The sequence below is a fragment of the Rhipicephalus microplus genome, chromosome 1 (genome assembly GCF_043290135.1).
Source record: "Rhipicephalus microplus isolate Deutch F79 chromosome 1, USDA_Rmic, whole genome shotgun sequence".
NCBI lineage: Eukaryota > Metazoa > Arthropoda > Arachnida > Ixodida > Ixodidae > Rhipicephalus > Rhipicephalus microplus.
This window is the reverse complement of record NC_134700.1, coordinates 212689577-212709294: the sequence shown is the minus strand read 5'-3', so window position 1 is coordinate 212709294 and position 19718 is coordinate 212689577. Positions and strand designations below refer to the sequence as shown.

The 19718-nt window shown below is 44.6% G+C and overlaps 1 protein-coding gene across 1 annotated transcript; it reads right to left on the bottom strand.

Moving 5' to 3' along the window:
- Positions 1-737: 737 nt before the first annotated feature.
- Positions 738-19629, bottom strand: Mpi (mannose phosphate isomerase). Its single transcript, XM_075891255.1, has 8 exons — positions 19489-19629; positions 15353-15486; positions 13920-14111; positions 7845-7986; positions 5704-5859; positions 4368-4538; positions 2631-2833; positions 738-1258 (listed from the first exon to the last, which is right to left on the bottom strand). Exons 1-8 carry the CDS (start codon positions 19496-19498, stop codon positions 1067-1069), a joined length of 1200 nt encoding a protein of 399 aa, XP_075747370.1. The 5' UTR covers positions 19499-19629; the 3' UTR covers positions 738-1066.
- Between the last annotated feature and the right edge of the window lie 89 nt (positions 19630-19718).

Here is a 19718-nt window from a genome sequence, read left to right as displayed (position 1 = left end):
TCGGCTAAACAATAGTGAAACTCGCAAGTTGTACAGAAGTCAGTGTTGTTTTAAGATAGAAAAAAAAAAAAAAAACTGGTGTTGTTGTGTGGCATGAGCGAATCTTTAATTCACTCGGCCCACAGTCTTGCGAGTGTTGAGCTAATGTGCACCTCATCTGCTGTTCATTTTGGATTAAATTGATGCACCGGGAGCTACAGAAGATTAGATCCTAGGCAAGCAATAAAAACTTGGAGGGAGGACACCAGAGTCTGGCCTTCTAGTACAGTAGAATGCGATAGCCTAATCAGGACTTGTGTGCATTGCCATCGACTGTGCTGCAAAGAAAAGAGCACCGACTGTTTCACCACTATGGTTGTTTAGCAGGTGCGATGCTCAGCTGCTGACCCGAAGAGGTCGCGGGTTCGATCTCGGCCGTGGTGGTCGCATATTGATGGAGGCGAGACGCTAAAGGCCTGTGTACTGTGCCATGTCTAAAGTGTAATAGAACAGGGGGAGTGCTTCGAACGAGCTTCGAGAAGTGAAGCCTAAACAGGCTTAATCTGCTTATGGCACTGCAATCGGTTGTCTGCTATCGTTTACAAGTTGTGCACAGCTCCACCAAAATCTTGCAATGGCGCAGTGCCTGCTTCCCACTCAATCAACCCGGGTTCGAATAGCAGGTGTAGATTGTAGATTTTCATTTTTAGTGTCACTAGTTATAACTGTACTGTCCTTTTTTTCTTATGACACACACCCTTATAACACACACCCTTTTTTTCTTACGTCACACCCTGGCAATGTGCTACACATGGCCAGAACATCTTCACTATGAAGACAAAAATGCTGCAAGCCTACCGCAGCTTTAACAGCACTGGTTTAGCAGGTATTAGGCTCCAGCGAGATGACGTAGAATATTCATCAGTTGTCAGCTATGCATTTCAGGGCACCATTTTGAGAACCTTGTATATTTCCTGGAAAAAACACCTTAAGCTGCATTTTAGACAGCTGTTGAGAACAAAGAATGTGGCCTCCCACTGGATGGCAGCTGAATACGGCCCACTGCATCATGATGCGTCCCAAGAGTTCAGACGGGGCAGAATGCCTGGTAGAGGAACATGCTACTGGTAGTGACGATGGTGTGGGCTTTTTCTGCAGCCAGAAAAAAGATGCTGCCCTTGTGCAACTTCAGGCTTCCGATCTTGCCCTCGCCTTGGATCACCAACAGAATGCTCGCAGAACCAATGCCCTTCAGAAGGAAGTTGGTGTTGGGCATAATCTGTAATATACACGCAGCAGGTGTGTCAAAACTTGATAACCTTGTGCCTCACTTTGCAGCAATGGAAATGAGACTGCCCTGCTTTTTGAAGTTTTCTAATCTTTGCATTAACTAGTGTCGCTGAGTAGAAACTAGGGCAGGAAGAAATAATGTGGACTTTACTGGGGATAAAGAAACGCTAAAGAGAAGTATTAATCGAGCTGTATTGACGAATTAGTGAAATTACTTTGGTATACAGTAACAAAGGGCTCTCTTATCAGGAGTTATCAAGCCACAAGAGACACAAAACACAAAGCCACTCGTCAAGTTTTTGCACTAATTTACCGTAACGTCACGGAACGTGACTCTACCATTTCAGAACTAGCTAGAGGGACACTAAAGTGGACTAATGAATCAGTACATATTGATAAATCGTATATTGAAAATGATAATGCTAACAATTTTGCCACCACAAGAGTAATAACACTTTGATTTGTGGGGTTTAACGTCCCAAAACCACCATATGATTATGAGAGACGCCGTAGCGGAGGGCTCCGGAAATTTAGACCACCTGGGGTTCTTTAATGTGCACCCAAATCTGAGCACACGGGCCTACAACATTTCCACCTTCATCGGAAATGCAGTCGCCGCAGCCGGGATTTGATCGTGTGACCTGCGCGGGCCAGCAGCCGAGTACCTTAGCAACTAGACCACCACGGCGGGGCAAGAGTAATAATAGACGAAAAAATTATGCTTATGTCAATTTTTTTTAATTTGCACCGAAATGTCTGTGCATGATATAACTGTTTTTATCGTATTTCAGCAACACTGTCTCAATGAAATTTATTGAACCTTTGTATGTGAGGTCTCTGGCCCCCTCAAAGAACAATGCACTTCGTTTTTACTTATTAGGAACTACAGTAGACTCTCAGTAAATGAAATTCTGTTAAATGGGCCTGCTGCTTGAATGGAACGATTGCCTCTCCGTATAATTAGTTTTGTACTTGTATTCGGCACCTCTGCAGATTTCTTAGTAAACAGGACTCCTGTTAAATAAAACGAATTTTCCTGGTCTCTTTAAGTCCTCAGGTGAGTCTACTGTACGTAGGCACCGCTAGACACCATCAAAATTCATGACCTCTAGGGAATCAACATGGGAAGGTCAAGGTGGTATCTACAACTTCCTTGAAAGTAAGCTTTTAAAAATTTGGTGACTGCCGGAACTGCACATATGTCTCGTACACATAATACTGCTGCAGGCTGAATGTCTATATGTGAAGCTTATACCTCTGATGATTACCCATGTGACCAGAAGACTTCATAAGCCTCAATGCAATGGCAACACCAGAAAATTTGGGTATGTAGTGCATACGAGTACGACTGCAGTTCTTGCCTTGATCATGTTGACAGCAAAATCAGAGATGGGAGGCGAATAGCAGCAGGTCTGGAGGTTCGTGGACACGGCAGGGAAGCGAACTTGGCTCAATGGCACAGAGTTGTAACTCAGCATGGCACACAGGGTCTCCACGTCCTTGTGCTTCGGTGTGAGCCCCGCTCGAACCACGTTGTCCGAGCACGCCATGCACTCCACGCAGTCTGCACATGTCAGCGAGAAGCAAGGCACGCTCAATAATACGCGACTCTAACTTATGCTATAGCTATGCACTTTCCAGGGCGTGCATACCTTTGTGACATTCCCATAGCTGCAGCCATAGAAGGTGGCCTAATGTGTGGCTGAGCAACATATTAGTACTTCTCTAACTTCAGAGAAAAATCCTGAAGGTATGGTGGTAGTGCACAAGTACCTCATAAAATAAAATCCGACTATGTGTGTGCCAATATTCAAAACTTTGAAATTAAGCTTTGAGTATGTATTTACCTACTTGATTCAGTCTCGAGTGACTTGTCATTGTTATTAAATGCAAACATTTGTTGAGTAGCTTTTAAATTGCTCTAATTGCAAAAATCAAGCTTACGATGGACACAATGTTTGATAAAGTGCACCTCGGCACAGGTTGCAGAGCACAGCAAGTTTTGCGACTTGGGGGGCCACAATTTTCCGGCTAGACAGCTGTCACTAATTTACGTTCATTAGTGATTACTGTGCAAGTAAATCAACTGCTTATTATTTACTTCTAATGCCACATTTGTGCTTTTAATACACTGCTCTGTAACTTGCAGTGAAATGGCATCAACTAGACACTAGGATATGAAAAGCGTTATGCAGTATATTCGTGATATAACAGCCGTTTGTTTATAAAAATGCGTTCAATATGTGATTTGCTTCTGGCCTTGTTTAATTACAGTTGATTTGATCTCTGAACTTACTCTTGAATCCTGCTAGACTCAGATTGCAATAATCTACTCAGACAAGTTGGAATGATAGCTATTTCAAACAAATATTGACTCTTTGGTTCACCCACTACGTCTTCAAAAAAATATATATAAATGTTTAATTTAGGCTTTTTGGCTTCCTGAGGCAAAGCAATCTGACCAATAGCAGCTCACAAACCACAAGAGGACACAAAGCACAATAGTAAAAATATACCTATGTGAGACATTGTACTCCAGCACATGCTATACTTTCTCGCGTATAACCTGCACGCCCAACACAAATCACAGAGAAAAAAAAGATAGTAAAAAAAACTATCCATGTGCATCGCTGTGAAATGACGTACCTTGTGTTACTGTGAAGCCAACATTGGCACCGAAATTCGCGTATCATTTTCATCGCGATTTCAACTTTCAACTTGTAGTACAATGTCTTATGTGGGTTATACAGTGTTGACGGTAATGCATCACTTTTTTTTGATAACTTCATGACATACTCGTTACCATTTTGGGACTTAATGTGTAACATGCTTACACATTACACGCACATTTTTTGGTAACGTGAGGTGTCATGTTACTTGTTACTTTTTATTTCGATTATTTCAGGACTTTTACACAATTCTTCGTCTCATAGATGCTACTTTTGCAGAGCTCGCCACAATGTTCTTTTGTCATAGTGGGAAATTCAAGGGGATTTTTCAACTGCTCAATATAGCCAATCGATATATTTGAGCTTGACATATTTGGGATCGACTGTATATGCATCAGGAACAGTAATGTCAAGCAGTAAGCAACTCACCACCATATATATAAGCGTGCGGTTCATCTGCAGCTAAAAAGAGGGCCTCTCCAGGCTTCAGCTTTACGTAGTTGAGGAAGAAGATGACAAAGCAGCCAATATCATTCGGGTAACTCTTGTGCACCCTCAGGAACACACTGGCAAGCTCTTGAGGTATTCCCACTGCTTCCACTGTGATAAGTACGACAGAAGCAAAAGAAGTGACAACAAAACACTGTGATAAGTACTAAAGAAGCAAAAGATGTGACAACAAGACACTTTGATAAGTTTCTTAAAAAAAAGTTCCATCATAAGTAACTTAGAACACATTCCCCCTTGCAAGCTTTTTATTGTCAGGTGGAAAGAGTATGGGCCTTCATTTATTGTAAAAAAGTTATTGTAAAGAGATCCTAGTGCTATGTAAGCTTCTGTCTTAAAGTTTTAGCTAAATTGTTGATCCACAGTGGAAGATGAGACAGAATAATCAGGCAGTTGGACGAATGATTTCCTTCGCGAAAAGAAGTCTATCACAGCAAAAACACCGCAATTAAGTGCACTAGGTGTCTTTCAGACCCTCTAGAACATAATCACAAGAGACAATCTTTCTAAGCAAGCATAGTGCCACAAATTAGTGCATAACAAAGCGTGTGCCGCCGCCATTTAAAGCAAGTGGCAAACTACATCTTCAGGCTGACAGCTTCTGCCAAAACGTCATTACGGTGAAACAACACAGATTACAGAATCGGTGAAATACTTGACAATACAAGACACAAGACAATGTACTTTCTTAACTTTTTTTTTTCGTCAATTTCACTCGTCCTGTCATATGTGCTACTTTGCCATAATAAATGTAAGTAAACTAGCCTGCTAAGAAATCTTGTGGAGTTAAATACATCCTTGCAATGCATGAGCCCTAAGATGCGTATTGCTGTAATGTCTTTCAGTTTTATTGTTATTTTATTGTTGTTGCTCTGTCTGTATTAGTTTTGTATAACTCATGCACTCCTGCTATAGCCCTGCTGCAGTATATTCAAATAAATAGGGCTGCAGTATAAATAGGGCTACAGTATATTCAAATAAATAAATAAAATGTCAATCAGTAATCAGCTCGTGCCCTTCATCACTTGCATTTGGCCTCCAATTGTTTGATGCTCCATTGGCATACAACATCGGGTTACATTTCACAATAAGTCACCTCATTTTACATTCTTCCTCTCAGATACACTGCTGTAATCATCGACATACCTTGGTAATTTGGTGAAGAAAGTGATAAGGAAAAATGAAATGGCTTGTGGTGCAGTACAGCACCCAGCATGCACTTTGCAAGATTTATGCGCATTCAAACAGCTGTCCCCACCATTCTTTTCTAATCTTTCAGTCAGTTTATTCAGTTGAGGAAGAAACACTTTGGCTGGGGCAGTGATGACAGCCTTGAACCAGGTGTGCAGCTCGGCCTTGGATGACAACGATTGCTCTGCCAGAGGCCCAAGCACTTCCCGCAGCTCTGGCAACCCTGCGCTTTTCACACATACAGACGACAACTAAAAAACCACAGCACTGCGCAAATAAATTTCTTTTTGCAAATTGCACATTTCACCCGGCAAAAAAAACTTGAAAGAGCCCTGCAAGACTTTCTTAGCATGATCAGAAAACTCAGAATATTGGTAGTAAATACTCCCAAGAATAAGTGAGCCAAACATAATAGTGCAGAGCACAGTGTGTAATAGACCATTTTCAAGCAACACAATAGATCATTCTAATAGACCAATCAAGCATTTGCAAGTAAGGTGGAAGTGATAAGGGATTTCTTGGAATGCGAGAAAAGGGGAGAGAAGCCACAAATAAAAGGGGGGGGGGGTGCCACCATACTTGTGCTTGCACATTCTTAGCTGCAAGCCCTTCTTATAACTTCAAGAAGCATGATACATGCACGAAGATTAATTTGTTCTCAGTAAATAATTTGATATTGCCTTATTTATGTGCACGATTTTCTGTTTTGGTTTCTGGGCACCGAGTTCGACAATGACGTCGGTGTGTATATGGCTTAGTGTGTAGATGTGTAGCTGACCACACAAAGCTTCAACGTGCATCGTGCTGAGTATTGTCTGTTGTTGGAAACACGCAACACACAAGCACCTGCAAAACAAGCACAGCGCTCTAGCAGCCACGATGCTTTGCCGATACGTACTTGGCGGAGGTCCAGAGGTCACTTACCTCACTACAGATCAGGTGTGACATCACTACAACTTTTGCTGCCTTTTCTATAGAGCTACGTCAGTGTTCGACATGCTCGCGATGGGTCTTGATCAGGAAGATGAGCATTTGAGTACACTTTAGAAGTGAATTAAAATATGTTCCAAGTGTTTTCTGTGTCCTACCATAACTGTGGAGTGTTCTTGCATACAGAGGAAAACCACAGAAGGTTTATGATAGCCTAAAAACTTAATTGCACAACTCCTTTAACCCTTTGTGGTTCGTTGTCGAGCCGCTAACAACAACACAACACGACCACAGTGGCTCTTGGTCGGGCACTGCTCATCAAACTTGATTGATTGATTTGTAAGGTTTAACGTCCCAAAACCACCATATGATATTGAGAGACTCCATAAAAGAGGGCTCCAGAAATTTCGACCAACTGGGGTTCTTTAACGTGCACCCAAATGTGAGCACACGGGCCTACAGCATTTTCGCCTTCATCGAAAATGCATCCCACAACCTGCGATTCAGCAGCTGAGTACCTTAGCCACTAGGGTGGCACCTGCCCATCAAGGTGTTTCATGGTTTATTCATGTGCGCATTGTTTCACTGCATTATGCATCGTCTTTAAATAAGTAACTTCTTTTACCCAAGTTTTTATTTCTTAAATTTCACACCAGAAGATACGGGAGGTGAGTACCTAGACGTTTCACACCGTTATGGCCTAAAAAATATTCAATTATAAATTAAGTGCACTACCAAATGTGCTCAAAATTTGCCAGCTTCTTCGTGGACACACGAGGATTAAACCCACATTACACAGATTATGATTGAATATTGAGTGCCATGGCCCCTACAACATGGTCAGAAAGTTTCATTATACTGTGGTCAAGATTCTTGTGGATATTCAAGATAAATATTTTTTCACTACACATTGGCTAATTTTTAACGAGAAAATTTTTAGCCTATCTGTGCTTGTTTTCACTTGCCCCCCCCCCCCCCCCCCCCGCAACTTAAGCTACACCCTCCCCCAGCAGCAATGCAACACAGGTTTGCACACCCTGAGAGGAAATTTTGCCGATTCCCGCGCTAGTCAGCACAAATTGAAGCCCTTACTGCACAGGTAAGTGCTGATATATAGCACAATAGGCTACATTATCACATGTCTTTATTACACCTATTCACTTATCAGGCATATGGTGCATCCGAGATGACTATAACACATGATGAGGAGGCAAGACAACATAATAAGAAACGCTTCAAGCAGACAGCTGATAAAGCAATTGAGACTAACGCAATTACCTTTCAGAAGATTCGTGATTTCTTGTAGAGGGCGGAAGCTGCAGAAGGCTTCAAAGTCTGTGAGGGCAATAGCAATCTCAGGCTTGTGGTTAGAGTCTGGATACAGGTCTGAACGTGCCTCGTGCAGCTTTTTGGCCATCACCTGTGATGGCATGACACGCATGCAAAGGTGTGTAGGTGTGGCTCAAAATGTGGTGGCGCAAACACAGTTTATCGCATATATCACCTTCCACATATGGTCTGAACCACAAATCATAATTTTCTGGGTGAAGAAAATAAATATGCACTTATACCACAAAAACAGCAACATATTGTCACGGCTGAAGGCCGGGAAAGAAGACAGAAGACGATGAAGTGATGAGCGTGGACAGCACCCACGGTTCCTCCGAGGAAGAAGAAGTCGAAGCGGCTGCTCTTTTGTTCTGTTAATACAGACCTCGTTTTTTCTGGTCGCACCGCCGTCCTGTATTCTGTTACTTTCACCTAGCGACATTGGTGGAGGTGCTGGAGTTCTCCAACTGATGCTTGGGACACCTGCGCGCCCTAGCACATCGAGTCCACCACCGCAATCCGTTCCTGCAGTGGATACCGCTACAGTCGCCGACAGCGAGGTCTTAGTCCCGAGGCGACCCCGCTCGAACTTCTCCAGCAACACACGGTACCGGGAGAAATGGCTACCAGAGGGCCTTCACAGCTTACTGTTGATCAGCCTCTAATTCCTGAGACCTTCCACGGCGAGGTTTATGAAGACGTCGAGGACTGGTTAGCCCAGTATGAGCGAGTCGCCAAAGCCAACCGCTGGTCCACTGAACAAAAGCTATCGCGCGTCTACTTTGCTTTGGCAGACAGCGCTCGTACATGGTACGAGAACCACGAGTCAACGCTGTCTTCGTGGGAGGAATTTCGGCAGCGAATTCTCGGGACATTCGCAAACACCGACCGCCGTGACTCTGCTCTGCAGCTCATCGAGGCACGCATACAGAAACCAAACGAGAACGTCGCCATGTTTGCGGAAGACATGGCCCGCCTATTTCAGCAGGCCGACCCCGAGATGCCTGAAGGTAAAAAACTCCCGACATTTGATGAGGGGCGTCAAGGAAGAGCTGTTTTCCGGTCTCCTACGCAACCCACCAACAAGCGTAGCGGAATTTGTCAAAGAGGCTACGACAATCGAGCGAGCACTGCAGCAACGGCGCCGATACCATGACCAACCAAACAAAACATCTCCCAGCCTCTCTGCTTTGAGTGCCGGTAGTGAGTGTTCTCTGCGCGAACTCATTCGTGAGGTCGTTCGGGAGGAGATCCGAAACCTCCTTGTGACTCCGCAAGAAAATACCATGGCTTGCGTTGCAGAAGTTGTGCGGCAAGAACTCCGCCAGGCATTTTCGTTGCCCGAATCGCTCTCAGACCAGCGGTCTGTAAGCTACGCATCAGCTGTCCGTCGACCCACTCCAGTGTCGTACAACTCATCACCACTGGCTTATCGTGACGTGAGCCAAGGGCCTTACAACGAGCAGTGGGCCCCAGCTCCCAATCCGCCGCAGCCGTATCCACAGTCCAACGTGCCTATGCAAACGGCGCCGATGTACACTCCGCCGACATCTGCATCTTGGTCGCAAGGTATGCCCACCAGTCGACCATTCATCCGTTAGACGAACTTGTGGCGCACCGTCGCCCGTCGACCACTTTGCTTTCATTGCAGAGACACCAGCCTTATTTTCCGCAATTGCCCGTACCGTGATTGTAGGCATCATAATTTTCTACAAACCTCCCCTCGTGCCTATTTCGATAACCGCCGTGACAGCAGTACAGGCCCGCAAGCACAGCAACCCGAAGTGCCGTATCGTCGACCCCGCTCTCCTTCACCTGCACCGAACTCGCCGCCGCAGCGCAGTTACTCCGAGGTGGTCCGGGGGAGATCTCCTAGCCCTCGTCGGGTAAACTAACAGCTGCGATCTTTGGGGGGAAGGTTGGCGCCCGTCGAGAGATGCTATCACACCCCCAACATCTTCTCTACGATGTGATACGACGAATGATACCACGGATCGTACGACGCACGATACCAAGGACGATACGACGTCACCGACATCAACGGAAATCGTAAGCGCTAATCTAGACATTTGTATAGACGGACGCCCAATAACAGCACTGGTAGATACTGGTGCGGACTTCTCTATTATCAGCCGTAAACTCGCCGACTGCCTAAAGAAAGTAAGAACAATATGGACAGGCCCAAACATAAGAACCGCAGGGGGTCAATTGGTGACGCCGACGGGCAAATGTACAGCTCGAATTAATATCGGCAGTTCAGATTTCGTCGCTACTTTCGTAATTTTACCGGAGTGCTGCAAAGACCTGATCTTGCGCATGGACTTCTTGCGTGAATACGGTGCAATTATCAACATTCCTGAAAGATCGGTTATGTTTTGGACGGCCCCAGATCAAGTTTCGGATGTGCCCTGTACAGACCAGCGACGTCAGCCTTTGCCCGTCTTCGAAGACGACGTGACCATCCTACCACGGTCGAGTGCACTCGTGCCTGTGACATGTGACACGTCGAGCGATTCTGAAAACATCGCTGAGCAAATTCCAACACTGCTATTCAGCCATGGTTTATCTATCACAAGAGGCGTCCTAAGCATAAAATGCGGACACACGCACGTCCTTGTTACGAACTTCAGCTCTGAACGCCAACATCTAACGAGGGACATGGCAGTCGCGTATGTGAAAGAGCTCGCCGAGTTGTCAGACTGCCTAACTCTTGAAAAAGATAATTCAACTGATCTGACCCCCGCACCTCTATCTGTTGATATTGGCCCAAGTTTGCTGCCGGCGCAGAAGCAAAGTATCATGCAGCTTATTAACAAGTTTGAAGATTGTTTCTCTTCGATTTCCAGGGTTCGTCAAACGCCGCTGACGAAACATTGAATTATAACGGACGACATGACCAGACCCATCAGGCAAAACCCGTACCGGGTAGCTCCGCGAGAACGTGAAGCCATCGAAAAGCAGGTGCGACAGATGCTTGAAGACGACGTTATTCAGCCATCAAAAAGCCCTTGGGCTTCGCCGGTTGTATTAGTGAAGAAAAAAGACGGCACTTTACGTTTCTGCGTGGATTACCGCAAGCTGAATCAGGTGACAAAAAAAGACGTCTACCCACTTCCACGTATCTACGATTCACTCGATCGACTACGTCACGCGCGTTATTTCTCGTCGATTGATCTAAGGAGTGGGTATTGGCAGATAGAAGTCGATGAAAGAGACCGGGAGAAAACAGCTTTCGTGACACCTGATAGCCTTTTTGAATTTAAGGTACTTCCATTTGGCTTGTGCTCAGCATCGGCAACATTTCAGCGGCTAATGGACACCGTACTATCAGGCCTCAAGTGGCAGACGTGCTTAGTGTATTTAGATGACGTCATCGTATTTTCTGCCACAATCGACGAACACGTCAGGCGACTGCACTCAGTATTTCAAGCTATCCGTTCTGCCGGACTAACACTTAAGCCAGAAAAATGCCATTTCGGCTTCGAAGAGCTTCTGTTCCTGGGGCATCTTGTCAGTAGTGAAGGTGTGCGGCCTGACCCTGAAAAAATAGCTGCCGTTACGAATTTTCCAGCGCCAACTGACAAAAAGGCGGTCAGACGGTTTTTAGGACTGTGTGCTTACTACCGACGATTCATTGAGAACTTCTCATGCATTGCCTCGCTGTTGACCCGCCTTACCACAGAAGACGTCGCATTCATATGGAATGAAGAGCAGCAAAAATCATTCGACGAGCTGCGGCAACGCCTTCAGAAGCCACCAGTCCTCGCACACTTTGATGATGACGCACCGCCAACAGTGCACACCGACGCTAGCAATGTCGGCTTAGGAGCTGTACTCATGCAGTGGCAGGATGGCGCTGAACGAGTAATTGCTTACGCGAGCAGAACTCTTTCACGTGCAAAAGAAAATTATTCCACTACGGAAAAAGAGTGCCTTGCGGTGGTGTGGGTGGTTATAAAATTCCGCCCATATTTTAATGTTGTCAGCGACCATCACTCCCTCTGCTGGCTGACGAATTTAAGAGACCCTTTAGGACGGTTGGCGTGCTGGAGCCTGAAGCTTCAAGAATTTGACATGACGGTGGTCTACAGATCGGGGAAGCGACATTCAGACGCTGATTGCCTTTCTCGTGCGCCATACGAACCTGCGACGGCAGAAGATGGCGATACAGCCTTTGTCGGAGTTGTAAACACAGCAACTGTCGCACAGCTGCAACAAGACGACCCCGAACTAGAACCCATAATACGTTTTTTAGAGGGTCGCACTTCAGCTGTACCTAGACTGTTTGCGAGAGGGCTTTCGTCATTTTGCTTGCGCAACGACGTCCTGTATAAGATGAACTTCACGCCACACGGAAACGACTACTTACTCATCGTCCCAACATCTCTAAAGAGCGAAGTATTACAGGCATGCCACGATGAACCAACATCCGGCCACCTGGGTTACACGCGTACGTTGTGCAGAGTGAGGCAGAAATACTACTGGCCAAGACTGACGGCGACCGTTCAACACTATGTTCGGACGTGCCTTGATTGCCAGCGCAGAAAAGTTCCACCCGTCAAACCAGCAGGCCTCCTCCATCCTATTGACGTGCCTGTTACTCCATTCGCTCAAGTCGAAATAAATCTTTTGGGCCCGTTTCCAACCTCATCAGCAGGTCGCAGATGGATTATAGTAGCCACCGACTACCTCACTCGTTACGCCGAAACCAAGGCTTTGGAGAAAGGCACGGCAAGTGAAGCAGCCCGATTTTTCATAGAGAATGTGATGCTGAGGCATGGTGCTCCATCAGTGGTAATAACTGACAGGGGAACTGCATTCGCAGCCGAACGAAGAAGCCCGATAACTTGCACGCCTACGTATTAGTCGCCAGCAGGACTACGATTCAAGACGGTACAACCTTCGTCACCGACCAGTCTTCTATGAGCCAGGAGAGAAAGTTTAGATATGGACACCTATTCGGCACCGTGGCCTCTCAGAAAAACTACTAAGACGGTACTTCGGTCCCTATAAAGTTCTGCGACGCCTCAGTGACATTAATTATGAGGTTGTTCCTGATACTGCGCACTCTTCAAGGTGTCGAAGGTATGCTCCAGAAGTTGTGCACGTGGTACGCATGAAGCCTTATTTCTCTGATGAACTCATGCGTTTCCAACGAGTACAAACCGCTTTGATTATAAAGCATCGGGACGGTGCTTTCTTAAATGGGAGGCTAATGTCACGGCTAAAGGCCGGGAAAGAAGACAGAGGACGATGAAGTGATGAGTGTGGACAGCACCCACGGTTCCTCCGGGGAAGAAGAAGTCGAAGCGGCTGCTTTTTTGTTCTGTTAATACAGACCTCGTTTTTTCTGGTCGCACCGTCGTCCTGTATTCTGTTATTTTCACCTAGCGACATTATTTTCACCGGCTAAAGGCCGGGAAAATATTAATTAGAAGCAACGCTATTTCTCATTAACATTGTATCTAACAAAAAGACGAGCCCTTAAATTTACACTTTTTTCGTTAAAACAGCGGTAAGTTGAAAGAGAGAGGAAAAAATAATAGAAAATACACCATGAGAATGTCTCTCTGACTGCCACTACAAACAGATTAAAATTTTTATATTTTATCAACTATAATAAGGTTGTAATTTATAACAAAAATTACCTCCTTAAACCTCATTACACTTCAAAGCATCTTGATCACAATTTTAAGATCCTGGAATATCCAGCTCAGACAAACATGAATGCAAACTCATTCTTTCATAGGAGAATTTCAATCAGTGTAGTAGGCTAACCGAAAAACAAGTACACTGTGAGAACAAAGATGTATTTTATTCAACATTGTTACCCCCTGCTATAACACTTTTGGGCCCTGCGGGGTATCTGATAAATACAGAAAATAGGCATAGCATGGTGCCTTTGCACGTAGAGATGGAATGAAAATAGGGAAGCATCAAAGACCTGCCTTCACAGTAACACATGGCTGGTCGATGCTCCTATATTTGTTCCAACGTATAAATTATTAGTGAGATGGGCCCCACCTTGGTTGGATGAGCTTGTATGGAGAGTGGTGCACCCACTGAGAGTACTTTGAAAAGGAACGGCAACTGTACACCAAAGACAGCCCGAACGCCGCTGCCAAGGCATTCTGGATGCTCTGTGATGTACGAAGCTAGCGTCTTGTCAGTGCCCCGAACCTGGCTTGGACAGGAAGGGTGCGTTCCCATCCACAACTGCGTAGAAAAACCCATAAATAAAACCCATAAAGGGACAAAAGGAGACCTCGACGGAGACAGAAGAAGCTGGCCGCTACCAGAAGCCAGTACATGGATTTGCCTAACTTTCTTCTTTCTGGCTTTAGATAAGCTTAGTGACCCGGATACTAATCATAATTGATAATAATATGTGGTGTTAAACAGCACAAGGGTCAGTAATGGCAAAACAGCGCCAAGTGGTAAGATGCAATGGCGATTAGATTCCAGCACAGCGCAACGGCCTGTGAATGCTAAGCGGTAGAACAAAATTGTTCGGTGAGTGAAAACTGTGCAGTCGACAGGTCAATGTAACGTGGCTGCAAAAGGTCTAAAACAATCACTGTAAAAGGTGCGAGATGTAGCGGCATTAAAATTATGATAATGGTTAGAGATGTGAGGCTTTTCTAAAGTGTGAAGAAAAATTACAATTTCCCAAAGTATCAAATGGACAATAAAGTAAAACAATGAATTAGTAGAGATTGATCAGTTATACTTTTAAAACTCTGTTGTTCTTCTCGTCACCACCATTGGTTTAGTACTAAAAGAAGAGAGCTCAAAGTTTATTTTTAAATTTCACACCAAAATTTCCGTGACTTTACAAACTTCAAATCGTTTTTTCATATTTTGGTGATGTTCGCCCAGCCAAATTTTCTAAAAACTGGTATGCTATGCCCTTGGCCTTGGTAGATTTCGATTTCGCCGATTCGTAACTACATAGGCCCTAGTAGGTGCCTTCAAAATTTATGATGTCGCAGTGATTGGAGCAGAATTCAAGGTGGTGCCACCGCCTCCATTTTCTTTTTCCATGTTCTCTTGCTTACCGTGAGTCTTCTCTTGACAAGAGTGGGGATTTTGGTATTGTGAAAGAGTAATTTACAAATACAAGGAAAATCGCTCTTCCTTTTAGTGAAAAAGTGACCTTGCATTGTAAATGCATACGTGCAGCATCTCATGATAATTATGCGTGTTTACAGAGCCCTCATTTGTTCAAAAAGATATGGTTGATAGATATATTAAGAGATAAATCATGGTAAATAGCATCATGAGAATGTTTTAAATCACTAGCACTTGAATCAGATGAATTCGTGCAATATTACTAGTTATTTTCATGCTAGCTAAATGAAGACAGTGTCACAACTAGTATTACAGTAATCCAAGCAAAAAAACTTGTGATGGAGTGCATGGGTTAAGATTCTGTAAAGAAGGTGCAGTGTACCCACCTCAGCATATGAGGTGGATTCATCAACGGACTCGAGATGGTTGCCGTCCAATGCCAGCTGTGCCACTAGGCTGGACGGGCCTCTTTTGCCCCAGTGATACTTCTGCACGTGGCAGGTCAACTCCAACACACCCACTGCACAGATACATCAGGTTCTGCCTAAAGCTACAAGTTCAAAGCTGCACATGCATCAGTGAACCAGTAAAACAGGCAGTGAACAATGTAGTGGTTGTCCAAACAAGGGAGAGCCTACGAATGACTGGCAGTAGTCGAACAAAGGGAGGCTCTGGTGCGAATGTCCTTACAAGGGGAGGTGTGTTTAACATGGCATTGAAGGCACCAACAAAGACAACCTTGTCAAAACGATATCTAATAGTGGCATTCCTTGTTCAGCCATTGTGAATCACATCGAAGTGACCGAAAATTAAGCTTGACTGAATGTTGCGTAGAAGTGAAATACCGAGGCAAATATCAAGTTACTTCATTTCAGTTTGTTCAGCCACTGTGAATCGCACTGCAGCGGCAGAAAATAAAGTTTGATTGAACGTCACATAGAAAAAAATATGTGGCAAATTTTGCGTCACTTCATTCCAGTTTGTCGGTGCTTGCTGCCACTTCAACTGTACTTCAAATGAAAGAAAATCACTCTAGTGCACACGACGAAAAAAAAAAAAAACAGGAAAGTAAATGCATAACATTTATGCATTCTTTCTGTTGGCGCCTTCTCCTAGTGGTCATGAATGTAGGGGTGTATCTACGTTAAACTTGGAAACAATTCAACTAAAGGGGGGGGGGGGGGAGTGATTGTAAATGAAAAGAAGAAAAAAGTGAGCCCCGTAACTGTCTCTCAGGAGGAGGACACCTCAACAGTAGCTCATCAGGGATGGGGGTAGAGAATAGAATAAAAGGATAGGATTAAAGGTAGAGAGATAGAGAGAGAGGAAGGAGAGAGCGAGGCACAGGGACAGGGAGCGACCGAAGTAAGGAGAAGACAGGAAAGATGGACATGGTTGCAGGAGTCCGAGGACGGGGCACCACTGGCGAGAGCTCTTGTCGGCGACAGGAGATGGCGTAGGGCTAATCCAGTCGGCCAGAGCTACGCTGTCGTCGTCATAAGGGACCGGCATCAGGAGGTGGTGTAGGACCAACCCCGTCGGCCAGAGCTGCACTGTCGTCGGAGATCGCGAGGGCACAACGGTTCGGCACGGAATCCAGCGAGCGAGACCCCCAATTAAAGGTGCCATTCAGGCTATAAAGTGGACACACAGAAATTTACGTAGCCTTAAAATCAAAGTGCCCCCTTTGCATTCTCCAGCAGACACCCATGCTTCGTGGCAATGCAGCCCATTTGAAGCAGGGACAAAAGGAAAAAATTCAAAAGCAACAAAACTGACTCTAACAACATCACTTTGGAAAAAACCAGTCCAGCTTCAGCATGTCAATTCTCTTAATCAAAATTTTAGATAAGAATTAAACATACTTATTTGATCTCTGTAAAAAGTACCCTGCCTATACAGGTCAGAACACAATGTGATATCCACACGCACAATTTCAGTGCCAACAAGCTAAGAAAAACATAAATGCAAAGTTGATGGGTCAAATATGCAGGTTCATAAACAAGAGATCATCAACACAAGCCTCTGTATTACCACTCACAGGTTAATAATGACTAAAAGGATACAGGCATCCATTCCTACATTTACAGGAAAAGAAAGGCTACGCAGCCTGGTTGTTACTGGCTGCATAGTAATAAAAGTAAGATGATACTTGATGCAACAATGTATTAATTAAATACATCAATCTGTATTCTGAAACGGAGTCATGTGAAGTTCAATGAGTATAACACACCATAGACATCAGACTCTGGAGTTTTGTGGACATGGAGCGCCGCCTGTCGACACAGTTTTGGGTAGTGCGAAGCCAGACTCTCTTGCACAGTTTGCTGCGCAACTACAGTGTACGAAACAACGATTGGGCTAAACATTAGGTGTATTTGGGTATTGAACACTTAGAAAAAAATCTACAAATTTCTATCCCCTAGTTGGACGCATCACTGAACCGCTGTGAAGTGCTTGCTAGTTCACTTGCCAGAACGTTGGCGAAGACAAGAGCAGATGCAACAGCTCCGCGCTCTACTAAAAAATGACTGCAGTCAAAGCTAATGTTGCGTTGTGAATTGCTACGGACATAAAAGACTTCAGTTTTACTGATTTCCGCAGCTTTCCCGAAGCAGAATGATAAGAGCACTGGATACGGGCTGTTGCGAATGTGTTGAGTGAGCAAATTACTTGCGTTTTTTACAGCCGATCGCATGAGAAAGTGTGACAATGTAGGTCTTCTGTTATTGTTTTTGGTAGCTTTGACAGAGAACCATGGTAAGTTTGATTATGAAGCTTAACAGAGCCCTTTATCACGATGCGCCCCGTGCAGCTGTAGACAGGTGATGCGCGTGATAAACATCACACACGCCGCGACCACCGATAATAATCTGAAGTTGCACGGCATTGCGCCTGAGGGCTGTGAAAACTCTTAAGTTCCGGCTTTAACGAGGAAATGCAAACAAATATGCCACACAGGTAAATCGCAAAATGATCATGACCAAAATCAGTTTTTATTGCCGTCGGTCTCCGCGATTGCCCAAGCTGCCTTTCGTTGTACACCGAGAAAGTGGACACGCATGTATCCCCATTTGCATTATGTACAAACGGATGACAACCGTCAACAAAACATTCTAGCATGCTGAATAAAACAATTCAACAAACAGGAAGAGGGATATCCATGGAGAATACAACTGCAAAGACAAAAATTGCCAGGGCTATGCCTGCCGGGTAAAGCGTGCGTCATACCATTGATCGTAAGATAGATTTTTCGTGTGTGCACTTCATTGCTTTGGCATCATGTGTATGCCCAAGTTTAAAGAATTTAGGCGTTACAGAACGAACTTCGGAGTGCTTTCCTCGAACTCGATGTCATGGGGTGCTTGCCTGCACTTAAAGTGCCAGTTGCAGTATGCTGAAATAACTGAAACATGCTTTGCATTGTGCCCGCAGTTCGTTTCAATGAGCTTTCTACTTTTCTGAAGCGAGGTTGGATTGAAGAAAGAAGCTTGCCAGGTCCTTGATTTTCAGAAAACTACGCCTCAAGACCAATGAAAGAGAAAAGCCTATGTACGTTCGCTTGCGGCGACTCGCTTCGCACTACCCATTTATGACCCGCGCTTCGATGGGGAGCGTACTTTTTCACGGCACCGTCAGGGCAAAGTCTGATGTCTATAACAATGTGTTCCTCTTAAGACTAATAATTAACAGTTGTTACCACAAATTGGAAGAGGCTAAGCTAATGTATCATTAGAAAGACTGCTCAGTTCTGTATATATACAAAGTTTATAGTTCTCTATTGTCCACATTTGACCGTGAGATGCACATAATTATCACATCCTGCTCGTGCATGAAATAAATCACGAAATAATTCACGACTTCTTAATAATATTCATAACGCGAATCTTTTAGTAATAACGCACACAATCGCTATATTACTACTGATAATATGCACGATCATAATACAAGATTACATAACAATACCAATAAGCAGGAAAATCGTTTAGATCTTATGGCTAATAGTACGAATAGATTATCAGGTAAACTCAAGCAACAGGGGGGCGCATAAAAAAGCACCACTTTCTGCTGCAATCGCTGTTTGAGTGGGTAGTGCTTGTTACATTTATGTGGACAGTTAACCCCCTACAAAGAATTACAACCCAGCATGCAGACAGTATGAATGTAAAAGTGACACAGAGTATTATGCTACTTCAACGACGCCTAATTGTGAACGCGAGTCCTGTTGCAAGGTGATGTCCACCTATCCTGCGCGGAGAGAGTATCTTTTATCGCATGATTGTTACACACGATCCAAGAGTAAAAACGCTGAAAAATTGGAGTGTGATACACAACACTTATTTGCAGACGGGCAATGTTTTAGGACACGGATCCGTCTTGCGGTCAGTCGTTAAAAAGTGCTGATCCCGGAAAATATTCATTCAAGAAACGCAGGTACGTTCTATCGGCATCCGAATATTTTGTGGGAATGTTGTGTATAGCTCTGGAGACACCATGTCGTACTGCACAGTAAGCGACCTACCTTCACCCATGCTTCCGAGCTGCTTTCGGCGTTTATTTGGTTCAGTCGACTCGCGCTACTCTTAAAACACCACGTAGCATAAATTTCGCATTGCTGAGGCAGCTGTACCACGGTGCAACAGCATCAAGGGCGCCGCTAGTCAGCTGTCACGTTTACAAAACAAGTGGATCAATGACATCTGGGCCTTCGCGCACAGAAGTTGGCACTTCCGTAGGCTTTCCGTTTATTAT